At 34.8% G+C, this 27351-nt stretch overlaps 3 protein-coding genes across 4 annotated transcripts; all 3 read right to left on the bottom strand.

Annotated features, from left to right (window-relative positions):
- Positions 1-114: 114 nt before the first annotated feature.
- On the bottom strand, positions 115-5896 carry ddost (dolichyl-diphosphooligosaccharide--protein glycosyltransferase subunit (non-catalytic)). Its single transcript, XM_051097208.1, has 11 exons — positions 5624-5896; positions 5322-5432; positions 5146-5232; positions 4943-5046; positions 3960-4054; positions 3784-3877; positions 1925-2073; positions 1594-1741; positions 1314-1434; positions 791-897; positions 115-699 (listed from the first exon to the last, which is right to left on the bottom strand). Exons 1-11 carry the CDS (start codon positions 5856-5858, stop codon positions 550-552), a joined length of 1401 nt encoding a protein of 466 aa, XP_050953165.1. The 5' UTR covers positions 5859-5896; the 3' UTR covers positions 115-549.
- Positions 5897-8127: 2231 nt separating this feature from the next.
- zbtb17 (zinc finger and BTB domain containing 17) lies at positions 8128-20342 on the bottom strand. Of its 2 annotated transcripts, none has more exons than XM_051097067.1 (15): positions 20228-20342; positions 17380-17624; positions 16968-17129; positions 16521-16862; positions 15113-15202; positions 14783-15033; positions 13435-13577; positions 12992-13292; positions 11681-11768; positions 11467-11583; positions 11269-11389; positions 11052-11182; positions 10709-10978; positions 10490-10579; positions 8128-8657 (listed from the first exon to the last, which is right to left on the bottom strand). In XM_051097067.1, exons 2-15 carry the CDS (start codon positions 17582-17584, stop codon positions 8308-8310), a joined length of 2661 nt encoding a protein of 886 aa, XP_050953024.1. In that variant the 5' UTR covers positions 17585-17624; positions 20228-20342; the 3' UTR covers positions 8128-8307. The 2 variants fall into 2 exon arrangements, with proteins under 2 accessions (XP_050953024.1, XP_050953025.1); XM_051097068.1 differs by lacking the exon at positions 20228-20342 and adding an exon at positions 19676-19806.
- A 1220-nt stretch (positions 20343-21562) lies between these two features.
- hspb7 (heat shock protein family, member 7 (cardiovascular)) lies at positions 21563-25145 on the bottom strand. Its single transcript, XM_051096080.1, has 3 exons — positions 24670-25145; positions 22534-22667; positions 21563-22455 (listed from the first exon to the last, which is right to left on the bottom strand). Exons 1-3 carry the CDS (start codon positions 24836-24838, stop codon positions 22276-22278), a joined length of 483 nt encoding a protein of 160 aa, XP_050952037.1. The 5' UTR covers positions 24839-25145; the 3' UTR covers positions 21563-22275.
- Between the last annotated feature and the right edge of the window lie 2206 nt (positions 25146-27351).

The following is a 27351-nucleotide window of genomic DNA, read 5'->3' as shown; positions in this document are numbered from 1 at the left end:
CCCTCTTATTTTCTGATCCCTCAGATTCTGCAAAGTGTATGTAAACTTTTGACCTCAACTGTATACACACTTTAAAATTTGATGAAACTGAACAAAGAGGACAAAAAGTTCTAGTGGTGGAATGTTAAAACTTTACTGTTTTCAGGTGTTTCAACACATTTTGAGAATCCATTCCTCTTTTACAAATGGTAGATTTCAAAACAATCTTTTCACTGCAAGAGCCAAAACATCAGTGCATGTTGTATCATAAAAACCAATTCAAGTTGTCTTTTGTACAAATAAAACATGAAGTGTGCCCCAAATCACTTTAAATTACCAAATGGCAAAACAGAAAACAAAAACATGTCTTTTGTTAGACTACCCAACCCCCCTCTGAAAAAAACAAAAAATGTACAAATGCTGCAATTAGCTGTAATGGCACACCCTCAAACTCACCAAAACAAGCCCACACCAACATATTTCAGATCTCTATTCATCATGACTGCCACAGGTCTGGAGCTCACCAGCTTTTTTAACATGTACTTGCACTCCTCTTCACTGCTACTCATTTTAATCTGACTTCTCTTTTTCTCTCATGTGTAAAAAGACGACGCTGAAAACAAAGAGTCCTGCCATCATAGAGAAGGCACTGGCATAATATGGAAAGGCAGAGGGGATGAAACGCTCATATTGGGTATGCTGCAAGGGACGGACAGAAACCTGCAGAATAACAAATAAATCAGTAAATATCAAGAATCATTATGGAAATGTTAGAGTAAGAGCAAGTTTCACAATGAATTCCGAATTTCACCTGGGTTGAGGAGTACAGGTGTGTGTAGCCAAGTCTGTTGTAGTCAACTTTGAACTGGAAAACTCCATATACATCTGGAAGCTTGAACTGTACACTGTATTTTCCACCTAAACAACCAGCAGTGACATATTTTAATGACATATATCCTTATTAACATACACTACCATTCTAAACTTGTTTCTTAAAACTAAAAGGCTGGATTTAAATACAAAAAAAAACAATGATATTGTAAAATATTACAATTTAAAATATCTTTTTTATTTGAATATATTTTAAGCTTTCAAAAAAATCATTCAAAATTCAGTCCCATTAACCTTTAGAATTTTTTTTTTATTATTATTTTATTATAAAAAGAATTGATTTTTTATTAGAAATCTTTTGTAATATTATAAATGTCTGTCAATTTAATGCATCCTTGCTAAATGAAAGTATTAATTTCTTTTTCAAAAAATATTACTGACCCCAAACTTTTCAAGAGTAGCTTGCATGCATTTGAGAACTTGTTAAACATAATAAAACATACCATTTTTCTTGAGGTAGGTCCTAACAAATGGATCAATTCTGACAAACTCCAGCTGAATGTCATCTCCATCAAAAGGCACCCACTTTCCACCAGACAACATCTCAATTACAATGCTGTATTCCTATAGGGACAATCCAAGCAAGAGTAGTAAGCCAGACTGCTATTTCTTGAATTATAACCAAGACATTCTTCAGAATTTGTCTGCTTCTCAGTCACAAATCATGTTTTAGCTGTTAAAGGAAATATATTGCCTATATAAATAATATATGGCATGTCTCACCACAAGGTCAGTGATAGTGTAGGCAGCAGGGGGAGTGCTCTCTCCAACTGGATGATGGGTAACAGCCCCAACCCTGAGAACACCAGCCTCCTTAAACACCCAGCGGGACAGGGCCTCAGCCAGCTCCTGGTTACCAGTCTGTTCATACCTAAAAAGAACATACACAATGCATCAATCTCTAAACAAACAAAGAATGCATCTTTCCTCATATCACAGTGAGTTTTGTTAATGACCTGAACTTCGGTTGAACAAACATAAAAGAACACATACGATTTCAACCTAATACCACAATGCATTTTTAATGTTTAAATATACAGTAAACATTACATACCTCTTTGACCCAGGAACGGCCTTCTGCACAGGGGAGTTGAAGAAAGCATCACTGAAGAAGTGCAGTGACCCGCTGAAAACCACACGTGCATTGTTTCTTGCCTGCAGACCAGCGATCAGGAGGGTGTTCTTTCCAACTGCATGAGGATACTAGAAAGCAAAAAGGAGATTGAGATGAATGCGAATAAATTTAAAGGGGTCATTAGTAACTAAAATTCCTTTGATCTTTTGACATATAAGAGATCATTGTACTATATAAAAATCCTGCAAGTTTAAAAAAAATTAGAAAAGCCAGTCTGCCTAAACGACAGGTTGTGGAACTTTATGACATAATAGTGTAGCTAAACTAGCTGCCCTTTGTTTAAGTCATTTTAGCGTGGATTCGTTTACAAACAAGGCACAATTCAACACAGGATTTTCAGAAAGATTGATACTAAAAGACGATGCTGAGCAACTATATTGGATCTGGCAGTAATGTTGCAACACACAAGTGTGAGTAACTTTTTATTACATGGTCATGGGTTATTGTTTGGTCTGTTAATACACATCATTTGATATGTACTTGAGCAGGGCTCGACAATAAGGAGTGCCTGATGGCCCGGGGCCAGCGTGAAAGACGCTCGGGACAGTGGAAGAATTTGTCACTGGCCCGATTGAGCCACTGCGTGCACGTGTTATTAAACCTTGTTAATTTTTAAATTTCAAGCGATCGCAGAGAGACATGTCTCTGATGGACAAATAGCCTACAAAAGTATGTGTAAACACTCGTCCTGACGATTAACTTTGTAGCTTTAACAATGATCAATCCATACTTTATATTCATACAGTGCAGTACAGATGCACCAATCGACTGGACATACTTCAACCGATCTCTATTTCGGGCATGCACACAAACTGCATGCAATCATTTTTAAAAATGTCATGTGTGTGGAAATATTACAAACTCTTTAGACACCCCTTAACAGAGGCCAGAGACGCTGAAGACGAACGCAAAGAGAAAAAAATACTGTAGCAGGCAGAGCAAGATCACTGTTCACAATGCACGCAATATTGGAAATATTATCCTAAATGTTGAAACGGGGGTTTACATGAATGTATCTCTGAGGGGAACTGACTGTGTTTACATGGCGTTTTCTTTTCATTTGCCCATGTGTGATGCATTTAAAGTAGCCTTCATAAGCATGGTGCTGCTTTGTTTACAGTGGTAACCAGGGAAACGTAATATCACTGTTATTAAAGCGCCACCTGCTGGCAGATACTGAGTTTGCGTTCTTTCAGTCTGTCAGCTGTTTTTCCCTAAAGCATCTTTTCATTAGTAGGTTTAGGTGTGGTATCGAAAATTGGAATCGAGAATTGTAAAATTTATTTGGTATGTAAAATTTTGGTGTCATATAAGCTTACTTATTAAAATAAAAGATAACATGAGTCAAAAACAATGATAACAGCAACTATTTATTTTTTACAAGGCCAGTGAAAATTGTGACCGGGCAAGTAAAAATTTGAACCACTGGCCCGTCTGGGCCAGTAGAAAAAATCCTTAGCGTTGAGCCCTGTTGAGTATTTATGCGTCCATCTATAAAGGATGTAGGCTGTCAAACACAAGTGTTAGCCAACCATAGCAGTGGGCATTTACTTTCATGTCTACAATCCACCACACCTGTTCAAACAGACCGTTCTGATGAGGGGGGTCAAAACAAGGACAGAAAATAGCCTATTACTTCTAAATTGTTTTTTGATGTAAAACTCTTGATAACATTATAAGTCGACCTCGTTCAACAATAAAAATAATAAAAAAGGCAGTTTATGACGCCAAAAAACAAACAAACAAAAAAAGAACATCGAAAGCTTTGAAATATTTACCTGCGTGATGGGGCGATCAGGGAAGTAGGAGTAAGAGGTGGAGGATCCTGTCAGAATGTCCAGCACCAGAGAGTTGTCTGGGTCAGCTACCATGCTGAAAAAAGGAAGGCAACTCATACATTAAACAGTTAAATTTTCAGCACAAGCACAGACCAGGGTATCAAGGGTCCACTTACCCAACACCTTTGAACAGGACCGGTTTATCAGTGGGCTTGCCAACTATAGTTGGGGCTTTAAGAAGATTTTCTGGGTCTGCGACAATCAGGGTGTGCTGTAAAAAACAAAGACAACTTAAATGCAAGTGACTAAGCTTTAAACGATGGTTTGAAATTATGGTGAAAATATACAGAGAGTATGTTTTAAAAACATAAGCTGCAGAATGTAAACACACAATATAGATTCAACATGAAATGGAAACTCATTTTAAATCAGGAGGTCAAGTTCATCTTTGGTTATTTGCTATTCTTTCTATAATCATATTTACATTAAAAGGATAGTTTAGCCAAAAATGAGTTTCTTTCTTCTGTTGTTTACAAATAAGGGTATTTTGAAGAACGCTGATAACAAAATAGTTGCCGGTAGCCACTGACTTCCACAGTATTTCTTTCTATACTATGGATTTCAATGGCTGCCAGCAACTTTTTGGTTACCAACATTTGTCAAAATATCTTATTTTGTGTTCAACATAAGAAACACAATGGGGAGTAAATCATGACAAAGATTTACATTTTTGAGTGAACTATCTCTTTAAGAATAACTGGAAACAAATAAGAGAGGTTATTTTAGAGGCAATTATAATTAGAGATTTCTATCTTTTAAAAGCATCTTACTGAGTGATTAATTCATGGATGTTTCATTTTTAAATGTATATTTGAGCTCATCATTTTTTACACAAACAGATGAGGGAATTCTGCAATGATTTAGTCTGCTAAAATCTTGCAGTTTTCTTAAAATTGACTCCCCCACCATTTTCTTTTATGATAATCTACTCTATTCACACATAACAATATGGAAGAAAATATTTGTTGTTGCTTCAGTTACACTGCAACTTCAACTGAGTAATTACAGGATCAATTTTAATTTCAAGTTGTCCTTAAATATTCTATATTTCATTTCATACATGGCTCCAAGCTGTGTTTTTCCTCTATCCATTACTTACCTCACCAGGATCAGAAACATCATAGTTATGATGGTCAATGACAGCAGTTTTCTCCTCATCAAATTCAATCCCACATTCACTGCCTAGCTCTCTCAGAGGATCACCTGTTGAAAGGCATGAGTCAAATGCATAGTGATTAAAAAAAATTAATTCATGTCAACAGGCACGTGTACACGTATGCAAAACCAATATGCAACACTCACCAATATCAGAGCTGGCAGCAACAAGAACATTTCCTCCACCATCAATGAACGCTGTAATGGTCTCTACATTGATGTTGCCCCCAAAATCTGTTCCATTGGAAAGATGCAAACGTGGATATTCAAGCATAAAAATGAAGTCATGACATGAAATCTGTGCTCACAATAACTGAACTCACCTTCCACTGATGGGGAGAAAATAATGAGATGGTCGTAGAGGAACTGGCCATACTTGATCAAAGAGAGACCTGGATCATCAGCAGTCTTAAAGGTAAGGTCAAACCCACGATCTGACAACAAGAATGTAATTTCGGGTTAAAATACACCTTTCATTGTCTGTACAGGTATGCTGGGGTAATTACTCAGATTCACATAGACACAAAATGCTATTCATATAGCATATAAGCAAACACACTAAAAATATTTTGTGATGCTAATGTAATGTTTTAATAAGAAATATATCAGATATAGTGTAGCTCACCTGCTAAACTGCGGAAGAAGATTGAATGAGTGTCTCTGATGTTGGGATTGTCCAGCAGAACGAGAGTCTTTCCGTCTCCTAAAACGGCCTGCAACATTAACGCCACGGATAATACAAACAGAGCGCTTCTGCTGAACCCGCCAGACGAAGTGGGAACCATTGTAGCACGTCGTCTTTTGCAGGTTAATGTTGCAGGAGTCGCGGTGTCCCTCATTGACAAGCAACCCATCGCCATTTTCCTCCTTTGGACAACGTCAGCGCTAACGCGGATGTGAACTCTGAACCAGAGCGGCAGCCAATCGCGTGCTGCCTCATGGACTCATGAATATTATAATGAGACAGCGCACATAGTGCAGACGAAAATATGTTTCAAACTAAATAATTATTTTTAATGTCATTTAATTTTAATTTAATTTATCATAGTGAATCCATTTTTAACGTAAATGCATTTTAAGAAAATATTCAAACCATTTTAGTGTTTTTGTACAGATTTGGTACAGACGATCTTTCTATCCACTGTCTTAAAGGGAACGCCGGGTTTTATGACTATTGCTTAATATAACTGAAATCTGTAGTAGAAAACTCCTGAAAGATTTACATTATATAAAAAAACAACTTCCTTCATGCATATTTTGGATGGGGGTCGCTATTTCAGTGACATCAAATGGTTGCACTTCGTGAGCCACTACCTTTTGCAATTTTTTACCTCAACACAAGTTGGAAAATAAGACAACAGCTATTGAAAGAGCTTACAAGTGGCGATGGATATAAGCGTAGGCTTAAACCAAACGTTGATTTTTCCCACAAGGAGTTTAATGTTCCTGGATATTGAGTGAAATCTGTGCTGAGAAACTCCTTCAGTGGCTGCAGCGTCATCACAAGTGTCGGCATGTTTATCCTGCCAGGATGGTATCAAGCATTTCTTGTCTCTGGCGTTTGTAAGCTCTTTCAGCATCTGTGATCTACTAAAATCCTCAAAGGCGTCAGGGTTAAAGTGGAGAGAACAGGTCTTTAGGAAGTTGTATTCGTCAACAGGCATCTTCCCATTTTTTCTCCTCTTCTTATCGCTAGGTAAGCAGTGAAATTTACAATCTAAGCCGCACAGTGTGGTCAACATATCAGTATTTTATTTTCCAAGTTGTGTTGCGGTAAAAATAGCAACAGGTAGGGCTATATAGCTGCAGAGTGCAACCATTTGACGTCATTGAAATAATGGCGTCCACCATCGTTTAGTGTACAAACTAAACTTTTTTAAATAACGTAAATCTTTTATTAATTTTCTTCTACATATTACAGTAATATACATCATTTATGTTATATTAAGCCATATAACCGTACGACCAGCAGGGGTCAGTGCAACACAATTATATGCTTTTCAGCTTCTGTGATTATCAAAATCCATATGTTTTATGTTCATTTTCCTATTTTCTTTTCTTATTGGTATTTCTAAAACTCTGTGAGCTATGACATATGACAATTGAAACTTGTTTTGAAGCAGATGTTTGGTCATAAATTAGCTAGCGACTTGAACACCACATGAAAGTGCAGTTTGCAATTACTGCCACTGGAACCCCATTACTAAACATAACAAGGCTTTCAAACTACAAGGCACCAATTCCTCTTGATACCCACTGTCCATGTCAAACTGCATTCAACAGAAAGCTTTGTTTTATGGCTGAAGTGCTGTTTTGAAACTGATTGGATTTTTAAAGCTGTCATCAAAGTCGGAGTGCATTTTTAAAAAAGAAAAGTTTATATTAAATTAGGGTAAACAACCAGTAGCATTGGTTTCCTGGCAATAATAAAGACATTTATTCCATTGACCAAAAGTAACACAAAAAAATCAACCAGCCAAGAGATTTTGGTTTATTAACAAACAATTGGATTGCAAACTTTAATTGTTCTTCAGCGTTGTGCACTGAATATGGTTTAAGACATTTATAAAAAGTCACTATTGTATGTAATTATGATACAATATCTTGATCTGTTCCATAAACTCCAACAAAATTGGACCAAAATGACCTAGTACGTTTCCAGTACTAGTTTAAATGCGAGTATCTGATAATGAACGATGTGATATTTAAAAACAGAACCTTGCTTGCAAAACACGACACTCATCTAAAGGTGTAATAATAGTCGCTTGCAATATTTATATGAAATCAAAAGCAGTGTTTATTGTGAGTTTCATCAGCTTCTACATGTAATGAAAATGATAAGCATACAGTTAAAATCAGCAGTTTTATGTTTATGCCAAGCAGTTAAACTTTACAAACAAAAGAATCACTAATAAATGAATCAATAAATAAATTCGGTACTGTAGCTGATTTGTTGAAAATTGAAACTTATAGGACAGTCATATGTTTAATTGGCTTCAAAAACAGAATACATGATCTGGCAGAGGACGTACAGAGGGAGACACTAGTATTAAAATGTCTGACAAACAGCATACAAATTACATTTGTTCATAATTAATTACATTTTCTTGTCATCTTTTTTAATGTAACTTTTTACAATGTAGTTTTAATATGCTGTACACATTGTGCTATGGTTTGAGATATGACATCTATTGAGTATTTTCATATGAGTGTTTTATTATAGCATGTTAATTAGTAATAACCATCACTCTTGTGAGAAATAGTACACTTTGTGACAGTTTAAACTCCATGTGGACCGTTTCAAACTCTTCACTGTCCTTGGCTTTCAGACTCTGCTTTTCCAGACCCTTCCTCTGTCTCTGCCTGTGTGCTGGTTTCTTCCTCTCCCGTCTCAGTTTGAGATTCTGACTGGGCTAGAGCTCCTTCTCCTTCTTCAGCGTCCTCCTCCCGTGTCCGGAACAAGAGCTCCCCTCCCTGGATGACCTGCTCGGTGGTTTGCCATGTGCCATCTCCTGCATACTGCTGATAAAAGTCAGAATCTGCCTGAAACATGACCAGGGCCTGGGCAGTGTGAATGCGCACATGCTGAGCGAGGGAGCTGGCGTCCAGGAACTTCTCACCGCATGAGTCACATGCGTACAAGATCTGGGTGTTGGGATCTGAAGGAACAGAGCAGCACAATGTTTCATACTTCAATACAATTTATAATTTATCTTTATAAAATTATTAGAATTTAATCTTATTTATATTTAGTATAATTTATATAATTAATTTATTAATTTATTTTTATACACACTACTGGTCAGGTGGAGCAGGTTTTTTTTTTTTTTTTAAAGAAAAAAATGAATACCTTTATTCATCAAGGATGCTTTAAATGTATCAAAAGTGACAGTAAAATCACTTATAATGCTACAAAATAATTCAAAAAGATCAGCTTTTATTTATAGAATTAATTGATTAACTTAGATACACACTACTGGCCAGACGGAGCAGGGTTTTTTGTTTGAAAGAAAAAAGAAAGAAATAAATACTTTTATTCAGCAATAAAAATTGTAAAAAATACACTTGTAATGCTATACAATATTTCAAAATAACAGGTTTTATTTATTGAATTAATTTAGATACACACTACTGGTCACATGGAGCAGTGTTTTTTTTTTTTTTTTTAAGAAAGAAAGAAAGAAAGAAAGAAAGAAAGAAATACTATAAAATTAATTAATTTAAATACACACTACTGATCAGATGACCAGATGGAGCAGTTTTTTGTTTTATTTTTTCGAAAGAATTGTACTTTTTTTGTATGTATTTATTAAATTAGATACTGCTGATCAGATGGAGCAGGGGTTTTTTTATTATTCAGCGAGGATGCTTTAAATTGATCAAAAATGTATCAAATTTGACAGTTAAGCCACATATAATGCTACAAAATATTTCAAAAGAACATGTTTTATTTATATAATTAATTTATTAATTAGTTTAGAAACACACTACTGGTCACATGGAGCTTTTTGTTTTTCTTTTTGAAAGAAAGACAGAAAGAAAGAAATACATTTATTCAGCAAGGATGCTTTAAATGGATCAACAGTGACAGTTAAGCTGCTTATAATGCTACAAAATATTTCAAAAGAACAGGTTTTATTTATAGAATTAATTTATTAATTAGTTTAGATACACACTACTGGTCAGATGGAGCAGTTTACAAAAAAAGTAAAGAATCAACACTTTTACTTAGGATGTTTCAAATCGATCAAAAATGATCAAGTAGTAATTATCACGAATAAGTTAAGCCACTTATAATGCTTCAAAATATTTAAAAAGAATAGCTTTTATTTATATAATTAATTTTTTAATACAATTTAATTGATATACACTACAGGTCAGATGAGAGATTTTTAAATTAATATTTTTATTTAGCAAGGATGCTTTAAATAGATCAAAAGTGGCAGTGAAGTCACTTATAATGTTACAAAATATTATTTTATAAATAAAAAGAAAATTTATTTGAAATATTTTGTAACATTATATTTATATTCAAAGATTTAATTTTATTTCTACTAATCTCAGAATTCTGAAGAACATGTTTTACAGTTTCCACAAAAACATTAGGCAGCATAATGGTTTTCAACAATGATCAAAGGAAATGCATCTTGAGCACCAGATTAGCATATTAGAAAGATTTCTGAAGGATCATGTGACACTGAAGACTGGAAGTAATGACACACAGGAATCAGTTACACCTTAAAATGTAGTATTTTGTAATATAACACATAAAAATATATATTACTTCTTTCAATCCTTTTATCTGTACACACATATTATTAAATTTAGTAGTATTACATGTAACTTGTTTTTAATGCAACATTTTATGAATATAATTTACATCATTTATAATCATTTTAGATATTTATTTTGTATTATAAATGCTATCATAACTCACAATACCAATAAATCAGTAAATAATAATATAGTATATAAAATCTATATTACACACCTGCTTCCTGTACTTTCTCCACTGCTTTGGTGATCTCAGCTTTTAGTGCCTCTGTTTCATCTGCAGATACTGAGGTTGCCACTGGCACCACTACAGGGGTCAAAGACAACAAATATCATCAGGACACCGTCCAGCCACCATTACAGCCACTTTTAGATTTAGCCTATTCCCTTAGTATTGAGATACAACCTTTTCCACTCTCCTGTTATATTCTCTTACCTGTGAGCTGCGCTACAGCGCTGGCAGCCAGAGCCTCTGTGGCTAAAGTCACAATGTCATCTGTAGTGACTGTGACGATGTTGACCTCATTATTGAGCTCTGAGTCCGGTGTGGAGTCCGCCAGCATCTTCTCCTCTCCCTCATCCTCCTCAGCCACCACTAGTCTCTTCATGCCCGCTTTCCCCTGGTGCACCGTCTTCACATGGGAGCGCAAATTGTCCACACGGTTGAATCCTCGGCCACACTTATCACACAGGAAAGGTTTCTCCCCTGCAAACAGGGAGTCATTAGAAGCACATAAAAGAGAAACACATAAGAAAAAGCTCTAAATGTTGCATCTTACCAGTGTGAATGATGATGTGTTTTGAGAGATCTCCCACATTGACAAACGCTTTGTTACAGGTGTGGCACTTGTGCGGTCGGATATTGTCATGATGACGGATGTGATTGGCCAGCTGGCTGGACTGGACAAACCTTCAAGGTGATAGTGAATCAAACTTACTCAATAAATGGCGCAATTATGAATCTAAACAAAATCATTCATGCTATTTCTCAATTACCTCTTTCCACAGCGGTCACACACATACGGTTTCTCCCCAGTGTGTTGGCGAACATGAGCTATGAGCGAACTGGCCTGTGTGAAGCCTTTTCCACAAATCAGACACAAACAGGGCTTTTCTCCTAAAACAGTAAGACAGACACGGTCAAATAAACCTTTTAAGATCACAGTGGCTGAGGACGTAAGAAACGGCTCAGACCTGTGTGGATGCGCACGTGTCTCTGCAAGGCCCCGGGGTCAGCAAACGCTCTCTGACAGTGCATACAGACGAAAGGCTTCTCACCACTGTGCACACGCAGGTGTCTCTTTAGGTTGCCTGTGAACAGACCATGGAGGCACATTAAAATTCCTTCACGCACATATATATATATATATATATACTGCCACACCTTGTCTCGGTGTGTAAATCTCACCTGAGGTGGTGAACTGTTTCCCACACTCCTTACACTTAAGTGGGCCATCTGCAATGTGGATCTTCAGATGTGCTTTCAGGTTTCCCAACTAGGGGAAAAAATGTATTTGAGTTGTTTGTATTTGTAATGCCTAATAAAAAAGTTTTGTGTTATACTTTTGTAGCTATGGCTACAAAATATTGTCAATAATATGGAATAATCTATCAATTTTGTCTGCATATTATATGATATTATATTTTTAAAAACAGAAGTGAAAGAGAGTATGACATTTTAAAAAAAATTATGGATTTTTGTTTATTTTAAATAAAATTTGTATTTTTTTTATACAGTTTTAAAAGTATTTATTGTAATATTTAAATATATACACTGTTGTTCAAAAGTTTGGGATCAGTAGGATTTTGAATGTTTTTTAAAGAATTCTCTTATGCTCCTCAAGGCTGCATTTACTTGAGAAAAAAACACTTATATTGTGAAATATTATTACAGTTTAAAATAATGTTTTTCTATTTTAATATATTTTAAAGTATAATTTATTCTTGTAATTGAATTTTCATCAGCCATTACTCCAGACTTCAGTGTCACATGTTCCTTCAGAAATCATTCTAACATGCTGATTTATTTTCAATTTTGGAAACAGTTGTGCTGCTTAATATTTTTTTGGAACCTGTGATTCTTTTTTCAGGATTCTTTAATGAACAAAACGTTAAAAATGAACAGCATTTATTAAAATAGAAATCTAACAATATAAGTCTTTTATATCACTTTTTAATCAATTTAACAAGTATTAATTTCTTTCAAAAAAGAAAGAATAAAAATGTACTGACCACAAACTTTTAAATAAATTTTTTTAAGTAAATGCTGTTCTTTTTTTTTTTTTTATTAAAAAATAGGTTCCAACTAAATATTAAGCAGCACAACTGTTTCCAACATTGATAATAAATCAGAATATTAGAATGATTTCTGAAATATCATGTGATACTGAAGACTGGGGTAATGATGCTGAAAATTCAGCTTTGCATCACAGGAATAAATTACATTTCAAAACATATATTATATTATATATACACACACCGTATAGTACAATATATATTGCTTAGCATGATATTACTAAACTTTCATGTAAATATACATCCAAAGATTTTTGAATGTTTTTGAAAGACATTTTTTGATGCTCACCAAGGCTGCATTTATTGATTAAAAATACAGTAAAAATAGTTAAAATATTTTTTGGAACCTGTGTAAGGTTTTTGTAATTACATTTATGAAGACAATAAAGTTTAAGTTTAACACAAGTTCATAATGATCCCCCACCTGGTTGAATTTCTTGTCACAGTGTTGACATTTGTGACCTTTGTCTGTGTCGTGCGTCTCTAGATGTCGCATCTTTGCAGTGGGGTCAGAAAAGGCCCGTTCGCAGTAGTCACAGTGGTAGGGTTTTTCTCCACTGTGCACCAGCTGATGCCGCTTCAGATTTCCAGAAGTGGTGAAGAGCTTCCCACAGTCCTCACAGCTGTATCGCGCCTCATCTGTGTGTCGCTTCCTGTGCAGGTTTAGCAGACTGATTTGCCGGTAACTCTTTCCACAGGTGGAACAGCAGTATGGCTTTAGAGGACTGGAGAAACAGAAACACGTAGGAACAAATGTAAGGAAAACTACACATTGTGAAGTTTTCGTGTAAATATGAGTTTCATATTTTGTCTCATAGTTAAGTCATATATGAGGCTGCAGAGGAAGAGCATTAGACTGTTGCTCACCTGTGTGTTTTCTCATGTGCTTTGCAGGCAGCTGGGTCTGAGAAGGCTTTATTACAGTCTCTGCAACTAAATGGCTTCTCACCAGTGTGAATGCGCATGTGACGTTTAAAGTTGCCCGTGTGTGTAAACTTCTTTCCACAGTCCTGTAAGAATCAGATAACTATTATGAAAATGCAAAAAAGACTATTAAACGAGACATAGTAAAAGTATATCAGTATATCACTTTCCTATATATATATATTTTAACATTATTACATTAATATTAAGTTTAGAGTCAATTTTTACTGTTTCTAAAAAGTCTCTTATGCTTATCAAGGCTGTGTTTTAATATATTTTAAATTTATTTTTAGTCTTCAGTGTCACAAGATCCTTCAGAAATCATTATAATGTGCTGATCTGGTGAAGAAACATTTTTTTATTATTATTATCAACATTGAAAACAGTTTTGCTGCTTTATGTTTTTGTGGAAACCATGATAAATTTATGAGAACAAATAAATATGACAAATTGTGCTATGTGTATATGTGTTTTATTTTTTCACAAATTCTGTTTTTAATTAAAAAAATGTTTTGGATTCCGTTTTCCCCCCATTTGAATTATTCTGGACTCCTTTATAATGATTAAATTAGGTTTTATTAATTAAATAGCATGTCTAGTTAATTAAAATCATGAAACTTATTTATCCAAATTAACATCAATTTATTAAAAGTCTAACACAATTACATTTTAGGGCCCTTTAAAATATGGCATATTATTTCTCACATTCAGTTTTACTGTTACCAAAATCTGTGTTTATTTTAATATTTTTAAAATGTATTTTTACAAATGTATTTTTATTTTTTCCAGAAATTCTGTATTTAAATGTTTCTGGTTATCAAATTAAGGCATAAATCATTAATTTACTATTTAATCAAATTAAAATTAAACTTTTTTTTGGCAAACTTTATTATACAAAATTTACTATTCAGATCAAAACAAGAAATATTGTGTGATTATTTTTTCAAAAAATTAAGTTTTAATCATTTTGTTACTGTTAGCAGTAGTATTACGTACATTCTACTGTACATTAGTAATGTATTTCTAACAATTTCTTCATGTTAAACCGAACTTTTATTTAAATTTCTGTTTATATGATATAACAACAGTTTTATGCAAATGAAATGGTCAAACGCTCATGAAGTACTCTCAGAGGAGCTCATATTGTACGTAAATGCCCTCATTTAGTGAGGCGGCAGATGCTGAAATCACAACATTTCCTAAAATGTTAAGAAGTGGAATCTACTGATAATAAAGAAAGACCAGTTGTGTCCACTTTGACCTACAGGACAACAACTGAAGAACATCTCACCTCACATTTGTGTGTGACGGAGCCGTACGCTCTGGACTCACTGCGCTCGGCCGCAACTGCAGACTTCTTCCCATCCGAACTCACTGATTCTCCATCTTCTGTCTCCATCTGCTCTTCTTCTTCTTCTTCTTCTTCTTCTTCTTCTTCCTGTTCCTCCTCCTCCTCTGCTTCTCCTTCATCCTCTACATCCTCCTCTTCTACCATGTTCTCCACGCTCTCAGCTTTTGACATACTTTCCTCTGCGTCATCAACTTTTAGCAAAAATGTTAACAGTTATGAAAAGATATAAATGTAAGGTAAATGCACATCATTACCTTTCAGAAAAATTACCTTCTGTGGACGTGTGAACAGCGGCATATTTCGACTTGCTTCTCCTTGTGCTAACGTACGACCGTTTAGCTGCCGCCCTCTGAGAGACTTCTGTAGGAGCAGTAAAGTGTCACACAAGTTTTAAACAGATGGTTAACATCCAAGGTTCACCCAAAAATTCTGTAATTAATTAGTCACTCTCATATTATTCTAAACCTGTAAGACCTTCATTCATCTTTGGGACACAAATTGTATTTTTGATGAAATCCAAAAGCTTTCTGACCCTGCGTAGACAGCAACGCAACTGACACGTTCGAGGCCCAGAAAGGTAGTAAGGACATTGTTAAAATAGTCCATGTGAATCAGTGGTTCAACCTTAATTTTATGAAGCTGACACAGAAGAGAATAAATTGTTAAATAAAGTCATATTCAGTGTTGGGGGTAACGCATTACAAGTAACGCTAGTTATGTAATCAGATTACTTTTTCCAAGTAACTAGTAAAGTAACACATTACTTTTTAATTTAAAAGAAAATATCAGAGTTACTTTTCCAAATAAGTAACGCCAGTTAGTTTTTTCCCCATTTATTAATTGAAAGCTCTCCTGTCCCTATGTTGAAAGAAATCAGGAGTAAGATATGAAATGTGAACATTCATTAATTCATCTTACAAAAAAAAAAAACGATTCAGTATTCCTCAAAATGAATAAAAACAGTGAAATGCAACTCAGAATATGACACAAACCTGCAATAATTAAATGTTAAATAATACAAATATCCTTTTTTGTATTTAATCCCATTTTATTAACCAGTGTCTTTGTTGCTGACCTTCAATGATCCAATTTAACCGTACTAATAAGCAAAAATTGCTCAAGATAAACTAACATTTGTTCGTTTTTTTATTGCTGAAGAGTGTTGAACTCTCTTCTTCTGTGGTCCACTGTACAGACGTGAATTTACTTTTCCTTCAGTCTGAGGCTTTTGGTGTAAAAGGGCTTTTAAATTTGACAAAACTAGACTTTTTTTATTTTAAAAACAAACAAGCCCTGCCCAGAGTTAAAAAGAAACGCAGAAGTAATATAACACATTACTTTCCATTCTCCAACACTGGTTATATTTTTGTTTTCTTTGTGCCCAAAAAGTATTCTCGTAGCTTCATAGCATTATGGATGAACCGCTGATGTCACATGGACTGTTTTAATGATGTCCTTGCTACCTTTCTGAGCCTGGTAACACTTCAGTTGCATTGCTGTCTATGCAGGGTCAGAAAGCTTTCGGAATTAATTCAAAATTCCCTAATTTGTGTTCCAAGGATGAATGAAGGCCTTACGGGTTTGGAACGACATGAGGGTGAGTAAATAATGACAGAATTTCATTTTGGGTGAACTATCCTTTTAACAAAAGCATTAAGAGAAGAGAGTGCACACTAACTAGGAGTGTAGTCAGCATCAGAAGGGTCATCTTCATACTGTGGAATCTCTTTTGTGGCTCTTTCTTCCTCTGTTTCATTCTTGGGATCCACACCACCAGGTTTTTTTTGTCTCGTTTTGGATGGTCCACTAATTTTGCTGACGGCTCTCAGAGTCTTTGTGCTTTGCTTCTCAGTCGTGTCACTTGCTGCCTCCTGGGTTTCTGTTGTCTCTGACTGCGCAGGAGCTTCCTTCACTTCAGAAACTGCATTCTGAGTCACTGAATGACTCTCCTGCTCCTCCTGGGAACTCGAATCCTCTGGTTTTCTCACAGATTTAGGCTGTTCCTCCACCGGCTCGGTCACTAGAACGTTACGTGAACACAAATGAGAAATGGTGCCATGAGAGACTTAAAACTTCAGTACCATCTGTAACTAACGGCTTATGAAAATGCAAACTCAACACTAACCAGGCTTGGATGATGCAGGAACAGTCAAAGACTGAAAAGCTGAACAAGCATTGACAATTTCCTGCATTTGAAGGAAAGTAGCTACAGCAATAACGTCCTCTATGTTCTGAGGGTTTAAAGTCAGCTTTGCAGTGTACATAAACTCAAGGACCTGCTCAAGACCTGGAAAAAAAAAGAAACAATAAAATTTAATTACATAGAATTTCTCCCAAAAATACTTACTCACCCTCACGTCATTTTAAAGCATAAAAGAACATATTTTAAGAAATGGTTCAGTGTTTTGATTCCCAGCGTTCTTTAAAATATTTTCTTTTGTGTTCCCGCAGAAGAAAGAAATATATTTGGAATGACGTGAGGGTGAGTAAACAGTGACAGAATTTACATTTTTTGCTCTGTAAGAATGCGAGCCTACCTGCAGCATTGCTGATATCAAGATGAACAACATCTTTCTGGTCCAAAAAGAGTGTGCGAAAGTAAGCGCTACATGCTGCCAGCACAGCCTTGTGAGCCTTGAAGTCTACTCCATCCACCACAAAAGTGCAGTCACAAAGAAGACCCAACTGACGTTGTTCATTGAGCTGCCCAAGGACTTTCCCACTGTGCCAAGGAAAGTCCATAACTGATGGAGTGGACTATAGCGCTTCAGGCAACAGTATCCTGACCATAAAAGAAAAGAAGAAAAAGGCGTTTTCAAGGGTGTAAACAAATTTGGGTGAACCAGGGTCTTCGTCTGGTCAACACTGTCCCGAGCCCAATCACATAAATTCAGTTCCAGCTAATGTGAATTTTACCATCAACCATAAATAAACCATAACCGGTTGACCACTTATCAGTGTATATATGTATAATTTTTTTTAATGCATTTTTGTTTTCATTTTAATAACTTAATTTAAACTAAATACAAATTAGAAATGCTGCCTAAACAACTAGAGAAAATTAATGTAAGTTCTGTATACACAACCAGTCAAAAGTTTTTAAACAGTAAGATTTTTAATGTTTTTAAGATTTTAAGATTTTTAAAGTCTCTTCTGCTCATCAAGCCTGCATTTACTTGATCCAAAGTACAGCAAAAATAGTAACATTTTGAATTTTAAAATAACTGTTTTCTATTTGAATATACACTACCGTTCAAAAGTTTGGGGTCAGTAAGACTTGTAATAGTCTTTAAAGAAGTCTCTTATGCTCATCAAGGCTGCATTTATTTGATTAAAAATCTAGAAAAAAAACAGTAATATTGCAAAATGTTTTTACAATATAAAATAATGTTTTTTATTTTAACATACTTTAAAATAGAATTTATTCCTGTGATGAAAAGCTGAATTTTTAATCAGCTGTTACTCCAGTCTTAAGTGTCACATGATCCTTCAGAAATCATTCTAATATGCTGATTTATTATTAGAATGATCAATGTTGGATAATATCAACAGCTGTGCTGCCAAATATTTATTGGAACCTGTGATTTTTTTTTTTTTTTTCAGGATTCCTTCATGAATAACAAGTTTAAAAAGTACAGTGTTTATTCAAAATATAAATATTTTATAACAATGTAAATTATTTATTATTAACTTTTAATTATTAACTTAATACATCCTTGGTGAATAAAAGTATTAATTTCTTAAAAAAGAAACAATAAAAATGTATGACCCCAAACTTTTGAACGGTAGTGTATGTTAAAATGTAATTTATTCCTGTGACAAATCTGAATTTTTAGCATCATTACTCCAGTCACATGATCCTTCAGAAATCATTCTAATATTCTGATTTGTTGCTCAAAAACATTTATTATTAGTATTATTATGTTGAAAACAGCTGAGTAGAATTTTTTTTAGGTTTCTTTGATAAACAGAAAGTTCTGAGAAACAGCATTTATATGAAATACAAATGTTTGTACTTTAAAGCATCCTTGCTAAATAAAAGTATTCATTTCTATATTTTTTTTCCCACAAAAAATGGTATGGTATAGTGTATAATGTTACAAAAGCTTTTTATTTCAGATAAACGCTCATCTTTGGATCTTTCTATTTATCAAAGAATCCTGAAAAAAATGTACTCAACTGTTCAACTGTTTAAAATATTGATAATAAAAAAATATTATAATAATAAATGTTTTTGCACAGCAAATCAGCATATTAGAATGATTTATGAAGGATCATGTGACACTGAAGACTGGAGTAATGATACTGAAAAAGTAGCTTTGATCACAGGAATAAAATGCATTTTAAAATATAACCAAATAGAAAGTAGTTATTTTAAATAATCCAATAAATGCAGGATTGGTGAGCACAAGAAAATTCTTTAAAAAAACATTACTGTTCAAAAACTTTTGACTGGTAGTGCGTGTGTGTTTTGTTTTGATATATATATATATATATATATATATATATATTTTTTTTTCTCAGTTAATGTTTTAGTTTACTAATAGTTTTAGTTAACTATAATAACCCAGAGTTATTATATAGGGTCTCCTTATAGTCTCCTCATTATCTATAATGATTATAGCTATGACTGAACTTATTTGTACTTTTCCAAGCAAGTAATTTCACTATTTTAAGTACTAAAACTTAATATTGTTGCCTTTTTAAGTACATCTGATCAAAACTGCACTGCTGTGTTGTCTATATAAACAGACATATCCCTTCTTATGATACAGTCAGTTTGTTTACAATATTGTACAATATTTGTAATACAACATTAATATGTAACGTTACCCATCTCTACAGTGCAATGGTGTGCATCTACGGTGCATTATTCTCATTATGATTCCGTGCATGTACATTGCCAGACATTAATCGTCCAACAGACTTCATTATTTACTTCGACTAAACAAACATCATTATGCAAGGGTCACTGTGTGTTTCTGTGTGACACTGAAAAGTTTATCTCGAGCTCGCTCGGGACATTTTGTCCTGCAGTCCAATTTAATCTATCACTATCAGCCCGAGACGACTCGAGCACAATGGTGTCTGATTGTCTGGCTTTAGCGAGTAAATTTGTCTAGTGATTTGACGAGCAACTGCGCAATTCCCCAACAACAATGTGTGTGACGATGTTGCGGATTGATTATGAGTCCTCTCTCTCCTTTCCCAGCTCCGGGATTAATTCAGCTTGCCTGGCCTTGCTGGATCAAGATGGCGCTGACAGAGGCGGGCTGTAATCCTGCCTCTTCTTTCCTTATTTTAGCTGCGCGTTCGTTTAGAGACTTATCTGAAGAGGAGACCTAAAAACAATCGGAAGATTAGGTCACGTTTGACGTTCTTTACCTCATATAACGGACGAGTTTCGAGCTTTCCCCGACTTCAGCTGATCCGTCCAATCGAGTGTTTCGGTGATCGATCTCGGTGCTCAGCCTCGACGCGCCGCCATCTTCTGCTCTCTGATCGATTGATAGTGGCCGAGCGAATGGCTGGAAGTTCACTCAACTGCGCATGCGCCACATTTTCCTGTAATTATTTTGACCACATGACGGCGAGCTTTAGCTATTATTAAATACACTGATCAAATCATAAGATCAGAGTGGGGAAATGGCTATAAAATGAAACGCAGTTAGGTTATGAATTGGGTCATTAATGCATTTTAAGCACCACCACGAGTTACATATTAAAAATGTGACCATAGACCACAAAGCCAGCCATAAGATTTATATATCATCATAAATACGCTTTCCATTTATGTATGCTTTGTTAAGATATGACAGTATTTGACCAAATTTGAAAATCTGGAATCTGAGGGTGTAAAAAAATCAAAATATTGAGAAAATCGCCTTTGAAGTTGTCCAAATTAAGTTCTTAGCAATGCATATTACTAATCAAAAATTAAGTTTTGATATATTTATGGTAGGAAATTTACAAAATATCTTCATGGAGCATGAACTTTACTTAATATCCTAATGATTTTTGGCATAAAAGAAAAATCGGTCATTTTGACCCATACATTGTTTATTACTGCAGATACACCTGTACCACGTATTACTATTTTTTTCGGGTCCAGGGTCACATGCAAATCCAAGGGGTGCACATTTTAGTCATTAGCTAAGCCATCAGTGAACTATTACCATGTAGCTTTGGGCAAAAATGGCAGGCCTGTTTCTTTTCTTATTTAGATTTACTTAAAAATTAAGCTTATTAAAATAATTATGTTCCCAATTCATAATCAGATCAGATCTGTAATGCATATGTTGTTATATTTTTAGAACTCATGTAGTCTTCATATAATATATGGTTTCGGTGATAGAAAACAATGCCTAAACCAGCTGGTTTTCTAGTTTTAGCTGGTCTCAAAGTCTGGTTTTAAAGTGGTTTGGGCACTTTCAGCTGATTAGGCTTGGAGACTAGCTGATTTCAGAAGAATTATGAAGAAAAAATGTCTTAATATGCATAACAGGTGCTTATTTGCATACATTTGTATGTGGTACATCAGTGACACATTGATGGATCACATAAAGTGCAAAAATAGCAGATGATAAGACTGAATATTAACAGCCGACTCTATTTATAGAAGAAGTACTTAGAGACACAAAGTACCTGTCATTTGCTCATGATGTCCACCGTAATGGAAGTGGACAAGTCCCAAATAATTGACTCACAAGCTCAAAATACTCAAAGGTCAAAGGTGTCCTGGTTTTATTATGTTCTAAAACAGTATTTAAATCACCCACACAACATAGTTTTACAGTTAGAAAATATACCCTTTGACAACAATAACAATCAGTTCAGTTAATAGGTTTCTCTTCTGACTGTTTGTCAATGACGTCCAAAAGTCTGAGACAACTGCTGCTAAAAATGCTTTTCAATGCATTACAAATTATATTATCAGCAAAAGTTGTTTGAAAAGTGTACGTTTTAAAATATCTTAGTATTTTGTAGTATTTATTATTTTGTTCTTTTGATTTCATGACAGCAGCATTCAAGCTACATGAACTCCAGAAGTTTGCATAAAACCTGAGGATCATGTTCTCCAGCATGATTTACATGTGGAAGCAAGAACATCTGAGTGTTTCTTTCTTATTCTCAAAAAATCCTATTTAAATCAGATTTAAATTCGATTTTGAATCACAGATGTTCAGTTTGGTCTCAGACTTTTGAACTCCACTGCATATTGTAAGGTGATATGTATTTAGCAGAGAATTGACATTAGCAGTGCATTTGTTGTAAATGTTTTGAATACGTGTGACAGGATTAAGTTCCACTCAAGTCTAATGAGAAGAAATGAGAGAAGGTCATGGAGGAATGACAAAGCAGGATTAACTAACTATCATTAAGGTCATTTGTCACAGAGAAACAGATACAGCAGGAGCGAAAAAAAATAAGATCTAAATTTTGATCTCTGTGCGGAACGTCTGTGCGTGCTCCAGTTTAGCAGTATTTCTCTGTGCTTTGATAGTGAGAGTCCCATCAGCCCCTAAACATGACTTCACCGAGGTGGGGTCCACATCCTCTGGAAGCTGGCATTTGTGGGTAAAAGTGTTCATCACTGTTCCATCGGTAGCAAGCTGTTGAATTAAATGCATATATGTCAATGAATGATATTCTGAAAATTAATTTGCATTCAGAGGCCTTTGTCTGTTTACCTTTTCAGCGTGAACTTCAATCTGATTGTTTGAGGTGGTGACAATCACATCCTCAGGTGAGAAGTCTCGGACGTCCACTGTGAATTGGTATGTGTCTCCCAGAGTCTTGATGTTTCCGACTGTCCCTGTTCTGTCTGAAAGAAAGCATAAAATCTAATGTGAGATCTGACATTATTATATAGCTCTCATGAATAAATCGCGCTGCCAGCTCACTCTCTCGTTTTATATAATTGCAACCGGTGCCCTCTCGTATGTCAATTATGTACTGTGTATAAAAAAACAGACGTTAATTGGCCTATTACTGTATATTGTTGCAGCGCTGTTGCTAGTCAGATTGTTTTGTAGCTTACATTGTAAGGGTTGGTCACATGTACCATTGTTTGGTGAATTTTCACCGGCCAAATTGAATCGTTTCCAAACAAATCCACACAAGCGGTAGTTTTGCAAAGGCAAAAGATTTCCCCACACAGGTTTCGCAACGGGTTCAAGTTTTAAAGTGACGTTCTTTGTCTGCTGTTCTTCATCCATTGCTTTTGCTACAGTATTGACAACAGACTAATACTGCACCTTAAGTCTATTTAATAAATAGCTGAAGCGTAAAATAATACTAAAGGTTTTGCTTTTTATTGTTTTTTAAACAAGTGTCTTCTGCTCATAAAGACTGCAATTTTTTATCCAATATACAGCAAAAACAGTAAAATTTAAAATAACTGTTTTCTATTCGAATATATTTTAAAATGTAATTTATGTATTAATTTTTAGCATCATTACTCCAGTCACATGATCCTTCAGAAATCATTCTAATATTCTGATTTGCTGCTTAAAAACATTTATTCTTATTGTTGTCTTGCTATTATTAATTTCTATAATTTCTTTCCCAAAAAACATTATACTGACTCCAAGATTTTGAACGTATAATGTATAATGTTACAAAAGCTTTTTATTTTAGAAAAATGCTGATGTTTGGATCTTTCTATTCTTGGAAGAATAAAAAAACGTACTCAACTGTTTTAAATATTGATAATAGTCATAATAAATGTTTCTAGAACAGCAAATCAGCATATTAGAATGATTTCTGAAGAATCATATGACATTGAAAACTGGAGTAATGATGCTGAAAATTTAGCTTTGATCTAAATAATAAAATATATTTTAAAATATATTTAAATTGAAAGCAGTTATTTTAAATATTAAAAAATATTTCACAATATTACTGCTTGTGCTGTATTTTGGATCAAATAAATGCAGGTTCAAAAACTTTTGACTGGTAGTGATTATATAGTGCTGTGTATTCCCTAGATGCTTATTAGAGTATTTTCAGACATGATTGCTTTTATTATATATTTTTTTAGACATTATAAAAGGCTACTTTATTATGGCTAATTCGTAGATTGCACCACAGAATATTTCTTTGTATATTCATACTTCCCATTAATTTCTGATTTTGTGTATATGTTCACAAAGTGCTGTAGAACTCACCAAGGTTTGATTTTTCTGTCTAAAATAGCCTACCAGACCATCAGACAGTTCATCTCATATTAAATCTCATGCATATACTCAGTTACGTTACACAAGCACCATTATGTTACAAATGGGCATTCCTGTGCATTAATATCCCTTTCTAATGATATGTGAAAATGTGCCTTGGTGAACCTCAGACCAGTACTTCATATCCATATTTATTACACTCAGCAACAGACCGCCCTTGCGCTGTTAAGTCATTCCCCAACAGTGAAGTCACTGCATTGGCTCCAGCCCAAAATATTCCCTGTGTTACCCTCTCTTTGCCCCCCAGGTGCCCTTGTATAGCACATTTGAATAATCTGTTGTGTTTAACACATACACATACCAGGATGCAACTGTGAATTTAAAATACATCACCCTTCACATACACATACCACACAGACAAACAGTCAAATGCCTCATGCAGTTTTAAAATTCATATAACATAAATTAATGTTCAGGCCTCATGCAGTTGACACACTGTAAAGTCAGAATCCACTATTTTATGTCATTAGAATGTGAATATAAGCAAATTCCGATTCTCACTCAAGAGAAATAACATTTTTAATTAGCTAAAGCTGTTTGTTTTACACTATGATGCATAAAGAACTGGAATCAGGCTTAATAACTCACTTTGAAATCCCAAAGCGTCTTTTGGACACATGAAAGATCCAAAGTCCTCAGCGAAGAGTCCCCGGCTCTTCTCCATGTATGGGTTTGTTGAGGTTGAGGATGAAGATGAGGAGGATGTCTGGTGGAAACTGCGCTCCGATCGATAGGCAGAGGAGTTGGTTCCACTCATTAGTGTTTAGACGGTTTCTCAGTCTCAAATCGATATCCAGTCAGAGCTTTGAAGTGACACAGTGAGCACCGAGATTATAAATGAAGTAGCCTTGTGCCGTCCTTATTCAAAAACACTGTACGAATCCACTCTGAAGCCTCAGAACCTTTCTCACTGTTTCTATTAGCCTGTGTGGCTTTTGTCTGTCTGGCTGTCTTTTATACGCTGGGTCCAGCCTGAGAGTTTTTACTTCTATGTGTGTGTGTGTGTGTTAATTGTGGGATGACAGTGTGCTATAATTATCGTGTGAGGGAGAGGGGCTCTGTGGTCGGAAAAGTTTTGTGTGATGAGGGCTTGAGGTTGAGAAAGGGGCTCTGACAAAGACTCAAAGATAGGAAAGGGAGAGAGATACGGAGGGAGAGAGAGGGGGGTTGAGTCAACAGCTGGCATTCCAGACACTCGCTCCCTGAAATAGCCGTTGCCTTCCTCTCTCGTTCCCTGCGCTCTCCATCCATTTCTCTCCAGCAATTTGCCGTGATTTGCAAACGCGCTCTCACGAGAGGCGTCAGAGGCTGTCAATCAGAAAATTACAGTAAACACATGTCCTGAGGCTCTTCATCATCTCTGCATAAACAACAGTGTTGAGGAATGAAAGTTCAGAGAGAGGGTTAACAGAAAGATGGAAGGAATGTTGATGAGTGCGTGAAGTTGAGGGACAGATGACGTTAGGAAAACGGATTAAAAGGCATTTGTTTACGGAGGAGAGTTGCTAATAATAGACCGCTTACGCCTCGTTGCAGAAATTGCATGTATTTCCATGGAAGAGAAGAAATTGTTGAATAAACAATTGATTTTTGTTTCCTTACTACCTTTCTGGGCCTTGAATGTGTCAGCTGCGTTGCTGTCTACGCAGGGTCAGAAAGCTCTCGGAGTTCATTAAAAATATATAAAATATATATATAAAAAAATATATAATTTGTGTTCTGAAGATGAATGAAGGTCAAAGAACGATATTAGGGTGCGTAATTAATGACAGAATTTCATTTTTGGGTGAACTATCTCTTTTTCATCCATTTGTGTTCCACAGAAGAAAGTAGGTCATGCAGGTGTGGAATGACATGAGGAATAAATTATGACGGAATATAATTTTAGATGTTCTTAACTGCAGTAAAAGCATTAAATGTTTCCAAACAGTATTTCTTTGGAGCCTCTGTGTTGTCCAGAATGTCAAATCTAGTGGACTCTCTTTGCATGTAATCACACTATACCCTGTCACTTTCAAGATTTCACAGATTTTCTAAATCCAGCCGAGAAACTTAACATTAACTCTTACAGCCTGTCACCAGTGCAGCTCTTCTAATTTGAATCTGTGCCGGAGAGAGAAAGAGAGAGAGAGAGAGAGAGTGAGAGAGAGCGTTTAATCAGTCAACAGTATAATCGCGACTAGCACAGTTTGTCCTCAGGCTTAGTGTGAGCTCACTTCAGAAAGTTCACTTGATATCCTCACAAGTATTCAGCTAGTTTATGGATGTCATTGGACAGACCTCAGGGAACAGTTTTGTAACAGCATTAATAAACATAAGGGTTTGTGGATATACGTGGGAGATACAAGTGGTTTGGTTTGAGTTTGCTTATTATATTATATATTTATACATTGTGGAATATTATTGAAATTTAAAATAACTGTTTCTGTTTGAATGTATTTTGAAATGTAATTTATTCCTGTGATGGCAAAACCTAATTTTCAGCATCATTACTCTAGTCTTTAGTGTCACATGATCCTTCAGAAATCATTCTAATATGCTGATTTGATGCTCAATTATTATTGGTGCTCATCACAGGATTAATTACATTTTAAATATACTGAAATAGAAAATAGCTATTTAAAGCCTAATAATATTTGACAATATTTCTGTCAATTATTCCAAACTTGTACATGTATATATTTTGAATGTTTTTTTTTAAGTATTTTCTGCTCATCAAGGCTGCATTTATTAGATTAAAAATACAGAAAAACAGCTATATTGTGAAATATTATTGCAATTTAAAATAGTGGTTTTCTATTTTAATATACTTTAATATACACTACCGTTCAAAAGTTTGGGGTCAGTAAGACTTGTAATAGTCTTTAAAGAAGTCTCTTATGCTCATCAAGGCTGCATTTATTTGATTAAAAATATAGAAAAAAAACAGTAATATTGCAAAATGTTTTTACAATATAAAATAATGTTTTTTATTTTAACATACTTTAAAATAGAATTTATTCCTGTGATAAAAAACTGAATTTTTATCAGCTGTTACTCCAGTCTTAAGTGTGACATGATCCTTCAGAAATCATTCTAATATGCGGATTTATTATTAGAATGATCAATGTTGGATAATATCAACAGTTGTGCTGCCAAATATTTTTTGGAACCTGTGATTTTTTTTTTTTTTTTTTCAGGATTCTTTCATGAATAACAAGTTTAAAAAGTACAGTGTTTATTCAAAATATAAATATTTTATAACAATGTAAATTATTTATTATTAACTTT

Source organism: Labeo rohita, chromosome 23 (assembly GCF_022985175.1).
Source record: "Labeo rohita strain BAU-BD-2019 chromosome 23, IGBB_LRoh.1.0, whole genome shotgun sequence".
Taxonomy (NCBI): domain Eukaryota; kingdom Metazoa; phylum Chordata; class Actinopteri; order Cypriniformes; family Cyprinidae; genus Labeo; species Labeo rohita.
Note: the sequence above shows the minus strand (reverse complement) of the source record. Positions and strands in the feature narration are given on the sequence as shown.